The 14,100-nt window shown below is 45.4% G+C and overlaps 1 protein-coding gene across 1 annotated transcript in view; it reads left to right on the forward strand.

Annotated features, from left to right (window-relative positions):
- Nucleotides 1-10,719, forward strand: part of trim71 (tripartite motif containing 71, E3 ubiquitin protein ligase) — a 28,425-nt gene extending 17,706 nt beyond the window's left edge. Inside the window, exons 3-7 of the mRNA XM_053863079.1 lie at nucleotides 422-556; nucleotides 3,498-3,740; nucleotides 4,410-4,907; nucleotides 5,056-5,196; nucleotides 5,925-10,719. Of these exons, the coding sequence (XP_053719054.1) occupies nucleotides 422-556; nucleotides 3,498-3,740; nucleotides 4,410-4,907; nucleotides 5,056-5,196; nucleotides 5,925-6,497 (1,590 nt within the window). The 3' untranslated portion in view covers nucleotides 6,498-10,719. The remainder of the gene's footprint in view (nucleotides 1-421; nucleotides 557-3,497; nucleotides 3,741-4,409; nucleotides 4,908-5,055; nucleotides 5,197-5,924) is intronic.
- Nucleotides 10,720-14,100: the final 3,381 nt, after the last annotated feature.

Consider the following 14,100-nt stretch of genomic DNA (forward strand, 5'->3'; position numbering starts at 1 on the left):
TAACTAAAAAATACAGTGTTTGGTAAGCTGCAGTCAGAATGTACTTTGTATTGTGGTTGTCCTTTTCCTTTTTTAACATACGATTTTTGTGAAATTAGCTGTCATTAACTTTGGTGAAGAAAAACAGACTAGAGCATTGTTAAGAAAATGGCAAATAATGCATAAAATATAATATACTTCATTATTCACCATCAGGAAAAAAAAAGTAAAAAACGTGGCAGATGGAGGAAAAAGCCTAAAAAAGGCCACACTGCCAACAAACTTATGTAGTGAGTGTTAGCTTTTTTGTCCAGTTGAGGTGGGTATAGCTAGTCCTTTACTGTTATGCTTCATAAATCTCGTTGTCTTGTCCCAGAGCGTCCTCTGGAGTCCCTTCACTTTGTCATAAAAATGACAGCGACATTGTTCTTGTCCTTCCCAGCTGAGCATGGAGCGTGTCCAGGCCATGGCGGAGCAGGTGGAGATCAAGGCAAAGGTGGTCCAGAGTGAGGTGAAAGCTCTCGTCCTCAGACACAAGAAAGCACTGGAGGAGCGGGAGTGTGAACTACTGTGGAAGGTAAAATTCCTTATAGTTATATACCAAAGCCATAAAAGATGACCAACAATTAAAATGTTATCCCAGGAGCACAAAACTGTGTTATAATGTGTATTTCTTATGTACTTATGAATCTATCGCTATATTTTACTATGCTTGATATGATTATTATTTCAGTTAGTGTATTGAGATTAGGCACCAAAGGAATTGTTTATTGGGTATGTGTTGGAAAATTCTACTTCATGCTAGCTGTTTCTACTTCAAATAAGTTTAGAAACTCACCTCTGTATAATATTAGAGGCCCCAAGCTGGTGCTGTCATCATGGCGTCAGTGGTCCTGACACACAGCAAACTTGCCTGAAGCGTTTCGATAAGAATGGTGATGGAACCAACATGTAGCTCTTTGTTTCTACCCTTTTGATGTGAGCGTCGACCTGGTGACCAGAGAAGTGAGTCTGTCTGTCGTTATGTTCTTCTTAGTCAATGTAGTATCTCGTTGGGGAGGATGGCTAGTGTTTGGAGAATATTTATATATTATTCTATATACCTCAACCAAGGCCTCCTTCACCAGTCATAGTTGTGTTACAAGCAGCTGTATACTGTCAGATGTGAGGTGTGATGTGAGGTGTTTCCAAGAACCCCATGATATTGTAGTATTGTGATACAATATATTGCAATGTTCTACACAGGTAACAAAACAAATCGCATAATGTTTGTCACTGAAACTACTGTGGCATTAAACTCTTTCCCTTTAACAATGTACTGCAAGCATCCTAACTTGCAGTGCAGCTCACGCTGTTGTTGAAACAGGTGGAACAAATAGCTATTCACAACTGAAAGCACAAAAATGAGTGTCTTGCTTCCATCTCAGCTAAAATATGACTGATGATTGACTAAGAAGACTAACATTCCTGCCATCCCAGTGGGAATATGATTGTCTGTACAACAAAAGCAGTACTTATTTCCAGTTTAAAATACTGTGATATTTCCCATATATGTGGTGAGTGACGTGATTTGTCACTGCAAGCAGTCACCAAAGTGACAGATTCTGTTTTGATGAAAGTCAGTCAAACACCTCCCAACTGCTGTCACTGTCTCCTCAGTGTGGAAAAACACCCACTTCAGAAAAAAAGCCCAAGTTGAGTCTTTGTCTTCGCTGACTATAAAGTGTAACTCTAGTCTCACACATGCAAATTGCAGTTCCTCGTATGCTGCACAGGAACAAAAGACCCCTCTGTTCTGGACACATTGTTTCTTTCAGGGGCTCTCTGAGCATTGATGCGGTCCACTATTGTTTTCTTTTTTTGTCATGGGATGTTTGGCAAGAGCCTTAGCCTTCTGTCTCTTTTGCTACTGTAACCGCATCTGTCTGCTGTCTAATTGTGTTCAAGCCATTTTTAACCCATTTTACACTACTGTCACTTATCCCTTTAGGTCAAAAAGCTTGAAGCTTTTTATCAAAGTGAAGCATAATTTATTTGATGTTTTGGTTTTCTTTATAAATGCTGACTTTTTATGTCATTTGTGTTTTCATTATTTTAAACATCTATATATATATACATCAATATTTCTATTGAAATAGAACTGCTCTTGAAATCAACAATTCATCATCTGGTTTAAATTCGTTAGATATTTTCCACTTATTTTTGCCACAATTTAAAACCTTGAAAAAAAATTAGTTTCCAGAAACAATAACGAATATGTCCAACAACGTATGCACTGAAGTCGCCATGATTTTTTCCGAAGGACAACTTGAGTGTGACCGTTTTTCTTAGTCATTGGCTCGTTGCTGCCACCACGTGGAAGCAGCTGCTTCTTGTCGCAAACGTCACGATATGTGCAATAATATTGTTTTATAAGCGCTGTGTGTCTATGACACCGCAGTTTTATTTTATTTTGCAAAATTTCACTTCCATCAGCTTATGACTGAGTTTTTCGTTAATGCTTTAATAAATAAATATATGTATGTAAAGAATGAATGAACAAAAGATATTTGATAAATTGTTGTCATCAAGGGCGAAAACCATAGCAGCAATTATGAAGTCTTTTTCAATTATGTATTGGAGCGTACATTCTTAGTATTGGTGTCTGTCTCCATCTAGACTTTCGGTCTTCCTCTTACCTAAGCCCTTAGGACACTAACTGCTCAGCGTTAAGGTTGGAACTGTTGTAGTAGTTTGTTGTCAGTAAAGCTCTCAGTTTAGCGACCTACTTAAATGGTCCATCCATCCTTCCTCATCCGCTTATCCGTTTTGGGGTTGTGGGGGCACCAGCTTCAGAAGGCAGCGGCAAACGCCCTTCTCCCGGACAACATCCACCAGCTCTGACTGGGCACTGCCTGGATCAGGTGGAGGACTAGATCCTGGGTGGACACATCCATCTCCTCCCAGCTGGGCCTGCCTGAAACACCTCCGAAGGGAGGTGTCCAGACCGAACCACCTCAACTGGCTCCTTTCAGCGTGGAGGAAGGAGTCTCTCCCAGAACACCTGACACCCTTCGGAGAAAACTCAGTTCAGCCACTTGCATCCGGGATCTCATTCGGTCATGACCCACAGCTCATGACCGTAAGTGAGGGACGGAATGAAGGTTGATCGATTAAATAGAGAGCTTTGCCTTTTGGCTCAGCTCACTCTTACACACAACAGTGCAGTGGTAGAGCGACCGCAATACCACCCCTGCTGCGCCAATTCACAGACCAATCTCCAGTTCCCTTACCCACTCACTTTAGAACAAAAGCCCTTATACTTACTTGGATACTTGGAACTTCTCCACTTGAGGTTGTGACTCATTCCTCACCCGGAGAGAGCAAACCATCCTTTTCGGTTTGAGAACCATGGCCTCTGACTTATCTCAGCTGCTTCACACTCAGATGGGAACCAATCTAGCGAGAGATGAAGCCATGGGAAGCTGCACAACTGCTGCACATGTTCACTGTCTTCTTCTCTCCCTCTCTCTGCTTAGTTGGAGAAGATCCGTCAGGTGAAGGCCAAGTCGTTGTACCTGCAGGTGGAGAAGCTGCACCAGAGTCTGACCAAGCTGGACAGCACCATCGCCGCGGTCAGTCAGGTGCTGGACGAAGGCCGACACATTGACGTGCTGCTGGCAAGGGAGCGAATGCTGACCCAGATCCATGAACTGAAAACTCTCAGGGGGCTGCTGCAGCCACAGGAGGATGACCGCTTCATGTTCACGCCTCCAGACCAGGTATGCTAGCTTTCACTGTGGAAAAATGCTCCATTGCTTTTTGTCTTCCCACGATGGGACGTTTTGTTTTCCTCAGTGAAAGGTATTGTGAAACAAGGGAGCACATTCATTTTGACTTTAAAACTACCGGGATGTCTGTTTAGTGGCCAACCATTCTACCTTCTGTGGCACGGCTCAGATGGTAGAATGGTGAGCCTGGGACTGAGAGGTGGCTGGTTCGATTCCATGTGGTGTTATTGTGCCACTGAGCAAGACACTTGCTCCTGATTGTTCAGATGGCGTGCTGTATCTGTGTGTGAATGGGTGACGTAGTGTAAAGTGCTTTTGTTATATACGCTATAATTCACCATTGAAAGGCTAATTAAATGTGAAACTATTTTAATGTTTGTGTGACTGGAACCTCCAGTGGCATGAAGCTTTTTTTGTTTTACCCTCATATATTGAAATTCTGTTTCTACTGAGTAATGTAGTGTTGAATACTTCTACCCACTTGCTACTAGTTATGTTTGAGATGTTTCTCTTTCCAACTTTCACTTTTTCTAGCTGTGTTGTCAGAATTAGAGTGACACACAGAAGCATTCAGTCTTATATAGTTCCATTCTGTTCAAAAAGAGGTCCATGTTTGGGGGCAGCAAAGCAGAGGTTAATTCACTGGTTTTGTCACTGCAGGCTCTTTACATCGCCATCCAGTCTATGGGCCTGATCAGCAGTGGAGCCTTTGCCCCAGTCACCAAAGCCCATGGTGAGGGCCTGAAAAGTGCCCTGTGCGGTAAACCCTCCTCCATTACCGTGATTGGATACGACCACGATGGTGAACCTCGACTGTCTGGCGGAGACGCCCTTTCCTCCATTGTCATGTCCGTGGCCGATGGCAACCTGTGTGCGGTGGAGGTGACGGACCACCAGAACGGCTCCTACACAGTCAGCTACCTGCCCAAGTGCGAGGGTGAGCACCTGGTGTCCATTCTTGTGTGTAACCAGCACATCCAGGGCAGCCCATTCAAGGTGATGGCCAAGTCAGGGCGGAGCTACGGCGCCCTGGGCACCCAAGTGTCATCGTTTGGAGGCGAGGGCGAGGGAGACGGGCAGCTGTGTCGTCCATGGGGAATCAGTGTGGACAAAGAGGGATATGTGGTGGTGGCAGATCGCAGCAACAACCGAATACAGGTAGAGAGAGGATCCTCCATCTCTTACAGTGTCGATGCTAAAAATCTAACAATGTATTGATATGTTGTTACCATAACACAACAACAATCTATAATGTTATTCACACTGGGATTTCCTTGAGTGAAGGTGGTGCCCTCATCTGTTTCAGATATTCAAGCCCTGCGGTGCCTTCCACCACAAATTTGGCTCTCTGGGTTCTCGGCCCGGTCAGTTCGATCGACCTGCTGGTGTTGCGTGCGACAGTCAGAGACGAATCATTGTGGCAGATAAAGACAATCACCGTGTTCAGGTACCAGTTGCACATAACCACCACTCTTTGTGTGTAGTGTGCTAAATGACTACTTTTATCTTGATGCTCCGCCACATGTGTTCCACAGATAAGCATTGGTACCTAAATGTTAACATTTCAAAATAAGAACTGTGCTTCAACTTGCCAGCTAGAAAAATGCCATAATTATTTTAAACATTTTGTCCCAAGCGACTGATTGGAACACACTCCTCCTCCTCACCATTATAAAGAGGAAAAAAAATGCCAAAGAACAATACTTGTCTTGTACACCATTTAAAGTAAAAAAACGAACTGTTGTTCTTTTGTGTGCCGGCGCAGTTTGATGAGATCATCAATCACGTTGGTGAACACCTAAACTTGATACTTGATAGCTCTAAAATAGTTTGCTAAGATGCTAATCCTCTGCTAAATGTATTTTCTCTTTTTTTTTCCCCCAATCTTGTCGTGCCCACCATCATGTTTTTGCTCCATGAGTAGGAGCAGTATTAATAACACACTTCAAACCTCAAATAAAATAAACCAAATGAATATGTTGTCCTAAAGTGTGCTATTCCAACCAATGAAGTCAGAAGAATTCTACCCTCATTGCGTAGAAGAAGTCTATTTGTACGTATTAAGCTTTGAATCCTAGCTGCCCACCTGCACTGCCAAATGCATCTCCACTTGTGTAAACATTGTGCAGACTGTGTAAACCTGTTGGTGCCTGAGACATTTGCTTTCTCTGACAGGTGTTTACTTTTGAGGGCCAGTTCTTGCTGAAGTTTGGGGAGAAGGGTACCAAGAACGGGCAGTTCAACTACCCATGGGACGTGGCTGTCAACTCCGAGGGTAAGATCTTGGTCTCGGACACCCGGAACCACCGTGTGCAACTCTTCGCTCCCGACGGCTCCTTCCTCAACAAGTACGGCTTTGAGGGAGCTCTGTGGAAACACTTTGACTCTCCACGCGGAGTGGCCTTCAACCACGAGGACCAGCTGGTTGTCACCGACTTCAACAACCACCGTCTGCTGGTCATTCGTCCTGATTGCCAGTCGGCCCGCTTCTTGGGTTCAGAGGGCATGGGCAACGGGCAGTTTCTGCGGCCTCAGGGTGTTGCTGTGGACCAGGAGAACCGCATCATCGTGGCCGACTCCCGCAACCATCGGATTCAAGTGTTTGAGCCCAACGGGAACTTCTTATGCAAATTTGGAACCCAGGGGAGCGGCTATGGACAGATGGATCGGCCCTCTGGGGTGGCCGTGACGCCGGATGGTGTCATCGTGGTTGTTGACTTTGGAAACAATCGTATCCTCAAGTTCTAAAGAATCTTTTAACATTCTCCCCCTTCTTCTCTCCTCATGCAGTTCCTTATGTTGGATGAAGGAGTGGAGAGAATGAATCAAATACAAATGTCGGAGAGGTCACAGAGCACCAGGAGCACACTGACCAGGAGGGAAACTTTAGATGGATCCGCATATTTTTTACTTCTATCTGTGGTATTTCAGTGGGGACCTCTACAATGATAATCAGTCTGATAAGAGCCATGGTCCCTCCTCCAGCTGCTCCTGGTTCTCTGCACCTCTCCTCACAAATCCTTCTCAGGGAATTTCTCAAACTCGAGCCCTCTGCTCAGTACCTACCTCATTTAGCTCTTTATGAATGTACTCATAGTCGTCGAGCAGAGGATCAGTCCGTGAAGTTTTACAAAGAAGAAAAAGTCTACCTCTACGCTTTGTTATTTAAGAGAGACGAAAAAACCTCATTCACCCGTCAGTTGATGTTTGCACAGGATTAATAGAATTCTTGCTGTGCAGTTTTGAAAAAAGAGCAGAATGTTGCTGAGACAATATTCAGACCGCTGCAGACGCCTCCCTCCTCACAAGAAGGTTCTGCGCGGACAGCAAGCAGGCTAGTTGGGATCCGACCCTTGTGGCTCAGTGTGGCCACAAAGAGCCTGCGGAATGCCAAACTTGATAGAATCAAAAAGCTCAGGTCATGTTAGAACTGATGAAAGTGATCAGTCCTTTGTCTTTCTTTTTTAAGACCTTTTTATCCCTTTTAGCTCCAGTTCTCGCCCCGATTGATCCCCAACATGTGACACTCCTCACCCCTCCTTCGAGAAAAAAAAGATAAGAAGTCAGTCTTTTCAGACTGGATCAAACTATGTTAGGCCTCTCCAGTCTGCTGCAGATGCAAAGATCTTGTATGCAAGGATGCCTGGCTCTCCTCTAAAGCTCAGGATTCAGCATTCTGGAGATGATAAAGTGATTAATAATAGAGTGACACCTTTTCTTGCCGAGGCATGCTGTGTGACAAAAGCCTCACAAGTAGACCCCTCATTTGGCCGTCCAGAGGACATGAATGACATCAAATGAAACACAAGGCTTGTCCAAATAATCCTTTGGATGTGGCCTGTGGTTGGAAGCCACCCCACTTTAGCCTGTGGTCCAATCTCAGGAGAGCGCTATCATGATGCTCTGCTGAGCGCACTTGGGGGGCGGGACATCCCAGGACCCAGCACTGATAGGCCGATCCTCTAAAGATGGAGGTCTACAGACCAGAGAGAACCAAAGTTAGAATTTCTGCACAATAGTCAAATATACACTTTGGCAGGACAAAAATCCCTTTAAAGCATGAGTGAAATCCGGGAAGCTCACGATACTCGCAGAGTGCAGAGCACCGCCCACATGTGGGTCTGCTGAGTCCCAAAGCTGTGCTGCAGTAGGTGGAGGGAAGCCGCACCAAAGAGAGAGCTACCCTGCGTTTTTATTTGATATGTACGGTGACGCTGGAGTCCAGTCGGCCAATAGAAATCATGCTTGTGTCTCCATCCTACCACCATGGTGACTCATGTGGCTTTTGGGGTTCTGAATCCCCTCCCAAGTCATACTTGGAGGCTCTGGCCTCTGAAGGGATGAGCCTGTGTGCACATGATCACTTCTCCTGCCGTCTCTCAGAGAAGCCACAATACCTCAAACAATGGAACTAAATACCTCATTCTCTTTGAGATACCTCATTTTCTCTTCTTACTTTAAGCTTTGGAGCTACCTCCACCACATACCTCGTTCTTTGACCGCAATCGTACTGCAGTTCCGTTCTCGTCCCATCGCTCCTGGACCAAAGATAACCTCTCAAGTCGTTGTGTATCTTGCATCTCTGAAAAGCTGTTGTTTTCATTTTTTTTAAATCTACTGTCGAATGGCCTTCTTCTTCATGATCGAGAAACCAAATATGTCAGAGCCAAGCGTCGTGCCAAAAACGTTCTCTGAGAGTTCTGTGCCAAACACGGTTGGTGTTCGGACCGGGAGGTTCTCGACGACTTGTGTCACCGGACCAGAGGAAAATCCTTGCTCCCTGGATGCACTTAAGAGGGCTGGGCCCACCAAATATTTGATCTTATCATGCTGATTCCACTGTTGTCACTGTGCTCAAGGGCTGAGGAGAAGAGAACACACCTCTTTTGAAGAGCGGCAATCGGTACCGCCTTGATAAACGCACAACAATTACCTCGATCTTCAGCACAATTTACTGTGTGGATTTAAAACCTCGTGGACCCTTCAACTGTGGTCCGTAGTTTGAGTCTGTAGACCCTGTTGCTCCGAACGCGACAGCTCATTTCACCACTTCCTCCGTTTGATTTTCAGTATTAGTATGTGAAAGTTCATTTTCACCCTCGAGAGCATTATTTTTAAGTCACGATGGCAGAGTTGTGTGTGAAAACTTCAGCTCGTCTGCAGCAGTTTTGGAAGAATGATTGCAGAGTTCTATCTTTGAGATCCTTAGGTCTTTGCTCTGAAAGAGGCTTTGCTAAAACTTTATTTCCTTTTGATGCATGCTTTAAAGAGAATTCAGTCCCTCTAGTATGCTGATGTCTCTCAGATGGTGTTGACAAGCTCTGATGGAGTGGGTTACTGTTGGGATGGTTCTACCAAAATATATACCCAAAGATGTTTGTGTGTTTTAGGATTGGATGATTTTTGACCTTTGCGATTGTATTTCCTGTTCTCTCAAAACGCCTGCAGAGCACAAGCTTATTGGCTCACTGCAGAGACCTCGACTGCTTCTCCACTGATATTTCACATTGACTAATGAACCGCAAACTAGTTTGATGTTGATGTAGGCGTTCAAGTTCTGAAGAACTTTTCCCCTCAGATTTAAAGTAGGAACAAGTATCCCCTGCAAAGCAGCCCTGTAGAATATAGCGACTGGTTCCCCTGGTGATGGCTAGATACTGGTGGTTAATGTGATCCGTTACACAACTCAGGGAGCCACAATGTTCTGCATGTGGCTATGACTCCTCAGTTACTTGTGCTTTCAAGGGCCAGATGAAATTGTTTTTTTCATCATGAACCTCACAGTTTTTCACAAGAGTCTCAGGTTTGTGACTGACCTTTCTATTGGTTGGTGGTCAAATCATCACAACACCTCCTAGTTCAGACCAATAGGAAAGTTCTCCGAAGCCTCTTAACAATCAGGACAGACCATCTCATTCCAAACTCAAATTGCTGAGGACATTCTGTAGCGCCGCTTTAAGAGAAAACTGCTGATGTGAAAGCAGCAGCAACAGTCACCGACTTTTGAAGAAAAACAAAAAAAAGCTTGTTTTTGTTCCTGGCCTGTTACAGTGCTCAGAGACAGAGAGAGAGAGAGAGCAAGGAGGCACAGGGCAACATTTTCAGGTCACAGACCTTCTTGAAATGATTGTATACTCTAAAAGAAAGAACTATTCAGAGAGAAAAAAAACATCATCTGGAATAGATCTTGACGATCGTGTCTCATTGTGTCCCGTAGTAATGATGTAGTGGTTTTCTTTCCCCTTCAATTATGACCTTACACTTCTAGTCTTTTGTGTCCATTTACATATTATGAAATCAATTATCTCTCCGTGAAAAAAAATAGGATTTCGAATAGTGATTCATCTTTGTTTTGTTTTACATCAAACGTACAAATGCTTCACTCCACTCGCTGCTCGTTGGCCCTTTTAGAATGTATTTTGTGAAGAAAAGGGTTGAATGGGATCTAGCTGGTGTCGCTCACTAGCGCCGCCTGCTGGTTGGAACAGGGAAGTGCCGAAACACGAATGAGCGTTGAATCATTTTGTGACGATCCTCACCAGCAGTACTCAGAGTATTTGATGGTTTCATTTCTCCAAGTGGGGTGAAGTGTTGCTCCTATCTTCGGGTGTTTCTGTTCCGGCCTGGTCCTCCAGGGGGCGGTGCGGTGCCGCGGGTTTTTGTGTTTGTCCCCTGCATCCGTTGTCTCAGCAGAAATCCACTGAATGTATCTTCCTCACAGTCCAAGAGGCAGCGGGATGCGGCGGGGGCCAGCTGAGTTTAGATGGCTGCTACTGGCGCTTCCTCATCCAGGCCGCTTGCGTGTGTCAGTCCAGCACACCCTCCCTCCCCTGTAACACACGCAGTGTCCTGATGGGGGCGCAGATGTCAGGTCTTCAGTCTAAATAAGGCACAGGAGACGATAATATTTTTGGCCGCCTGCTGCTCTCTCTGTGCTCTGGGGACTTTAAACATTTCCTATGCAGTTGTTTTTGTTCTGTTTGTTTACACTTCAATAAAGTTGTATTACTTTGAGTCTTGTCACTTCAATGCTTCTCAATTTACGCGTCTTTCAAGGGTGCTCACACCTTCTCGGCTCTGAGCGACTGTTGAAACACTGCAGTGATCTGCAACACATTTTAAGATATCAGCCGCCGCATTGACGCAAGCCTAATGTGGATAGCCTAACAATCTACGAGAAGTAGCAGGTACCAAAGTTACGAGAGATCAAAGCCTTTATTGAACTCATGTTTTGTCATGATCGACCTGAATCACCCTGGTGATCTATTGGTAGACCGATCTCTCTGCAGGTCACCTCATCATTGCCCACCTCTGCTAGTACTCTGTCGCTGTGGTGTTAAGCCTACGCACACTGATCAGAATCCAGTCCAAAACAAGTGATTTACCTTTTTACCATGGTGCTCCTTTCCTTTAGCTCAAAGTCAGAATAGTGAAACGCAAAACACACACATGAGCATAGCACCAGGTGTGATTTAAATTGACCATGTAGATCAAGCTCAACAGAATCATATTCCTGCTCCATGGAGACTGATGAGTCGACAGAAAGTCCTGATCCTCCAAGAGGTTATAATTTCAATCCAGAATGCGCAGGACACCTCAACCTTCTGGTGACACCCCTAGTGTTTCTGAGTGGAACTAAACTGGAAGAGATAAAATCTTATTGAGCGGTGCTCCTTTTACCACTGTATCATTATGGTGATATACAAAATTGATGTGGATGGTCTTTTTTTAATCATCATTTTGTGGAGCGACTTGTTTTTTCTTTCACTATTTTTTTGCTTAATATTAGAACTCGTTCTTCGTGATAGTACTTCAGAGATTTAGATCTTTGTCTTCAAAACTAATGTCCATGTGAGGCTTCCACTGTTTAGTAACAGAAAATAATGGTTCATGTGAGAAAGTCTTTTAGATCACAGTAACTCCACCAACACCGCAGAAACTCAATGGTGCATCAGTCTCCCAGGAGCTATCATCACCACTGTGGCCATCTGAGAAGCACTTGAGTGACATCTCACCCTACACTCCTCTATGGTCTCCTGCTGAAGCTGGACTCCTCAGGCTTCGTTGCACAGAATGGAAGCTTGTTAAGAACTTTGCACTAGCCAAGTCTGAGATGCACAAGTTGGAGGAAACAGGCTATGTTTCGAAGGTGACACGAGAAGAAGCCAGTCAGTCATCAGAGCTTATTCTACACCACATGGTCCACCACAATGGGAAGCACAGAGTTGTTTTGACTGTTCATTCCAATATCAAGGATGGTCACTGAATGAGCTTATATTGCCTGCATCCCCCTCAGGATTGGCTACTGTGAGTGGAGACCTTGTTCCATCTAATCTGCCTACAACCCGCTGATACACCTGTGTTGAGGTTCGTTTGGATGCAGAGGGAAAGGGAGCTGACAATCTACCGGTGGCGAGTTCTTCCATTCGGCACCACATGTAGCCCCTGTTCGGCTGTATATTGCCCTCCAGCGCCATGTTTGAGACAACTGTGGGGCGACCTGTGCAAGTTACTCCTGGAAGGTGGTTTTGGTCAGCATACGGAGATTCGAAGGAGATTCCAACTCTCACAGAAGTGCCCCATTGGAAGTATGTGGAGTCCACGAGAAGTCCTGCAGATGACATGACACGAGGTCTGACAACAACAATGGAATTTGAGACGGACTTCGTTGTACTCAGAAGGTCCATCCACATCTGCATTACATCAGAAGCGCTATACTCAAACCTACCAAACTCAACTCACTTTCGTTCCTGGAAGGAACTAAATGGGGCAACTGTCACCTGCCTTCATGGAGCGACTCCCCCCACCACATGTGAAACTGCAGATGCTGGAACATATATATATCTGCTGAGAGGTTACTTGTCTCAGGTCCAGCAAGACTCTTTCCCTCGGGAGTTAAAGGCCCTCAAAGCCAGTCAAGCCATTCCAGCTTCCAGCCACCTGTTGACTCTCTCACCCGAATATGATGAAACCTCAGGACTACTACGTGGTGGAGGTAGACTTCAGCATGCTGAGGACCTACAAGCAGATGCTATCCATTTGATCATCCTGGACTCACCGCCCCATATCACAAAACTTCTGATCCAGGAGTTTGACCACAAGCTCCTCCATCCTGGACCTGAACTGGTGCTTGCTGAGATGAGCTGTCAGTACTGGGTCCTGTGAGGTCGGGAAGCGTTAAGGCAACGCAGCTGCAGGGAATGTCAGCTCTGGAAACCCTGATGTCTCTGCCAGAAAGTCCAGAGCTCCACGTGTCCAGTTTGTTTTGTGACTACTTAAGGATGAGAATCATGTTGATTCCGCTACCAACACATCTAGAGAATATAAATTAATCTAAGTCGAGTTCTTATATCAAACTTAATACATACATAATAAAACGTATATAAACTTAATAAAGCTGGTTCGGTTTACTTTCACTTGTCCGTCGATCCACGAGCAACCTCGAAGACTACTGTGAGTCCTAAGAAACGAGGCAAAAAAGAAGAAGCAGGTGTTTCTGCTGGATTTGTGGATCCACAGTTAATTTGCGGTTGAGTCACTTGGCTCCACATTCACGCCTCCTCTCACCTGCATGGACATTCATCTCTCTCACTCTTAAAATACCCTCCGCTACAGTCAGCCTGGCTCCTTGGAGCTGTGAAGAAGTCAAACAGAAATGTAGATCCGAGTTCAATATTGGTGGTGGCACCACTTCCACAGCCCTGTCGTTGATGTAAAGAGGGGCATGGCTGTGTCTCGATCTCCCGAAGTCCACAACAATTTCCTTCGTCTTGTTGAGATTCAGGGCCAGATTGTTCGCCTCACACCAGTCCACCAGATGTTGCACCTCCTCCCTTCAGGCCAGCTCATCATTGTCCTGGATGAGACCCACAACCATTGTGTCGTCCGCGTACTTCAGGATGTGGTTGCTGCTATACTTGGGGCGACAGTCGTGGGTCAGCAGTGTGAACAGCAATGGGCTGAGGACACATCCCTGAGGGGAGCCGATGTTCTGAGAGATGACACTTGACGTGTTACTTCCTACTCGGACAGACTGGGTTCTGTTGGTGAGAAAGTCCAGCAGCCAGTTGCACATGGAGGTGCTCCAATTTATGTACCAGGTCCTGTGGGATGATGGTATTAAAAGCTGAGCTGAAGTCCAGGAACAGCATCCGAACCAATGTGTTCTTCTTCTCCAGGTGCTCCAGGCTCAGGTGGAGAGCTGTGGAGATGGCGTCCTCAGTGGAGCGGTTCGGCTGGTACGTAAACTGGAACGGGTCAATGGGATGCGGGGAGTATGGTGACGATGTGGTCCTTCACCACTCTCTCGAAGCACTTCATGATGGTGGCTTGATGGAGGACACTCAGGGTC

The sequence above is a fragment of the Synchiropus splendidus genome, chromosome 4, assembly GCF_027744825.2.
Source record: "Synchiropus splendidus isolate RoL2022-P1 chromosome 4, RoL_Sspl_1.0, whole genome shotgun sequence".
NCBI classification, from domain to species: domain Eukaryota; kingdom Metazoa; phylum Chordata; class Actinopteri; order Syngnathiformes; family Callionymidae; genus Synchiropus; species Synchiropus splendidus.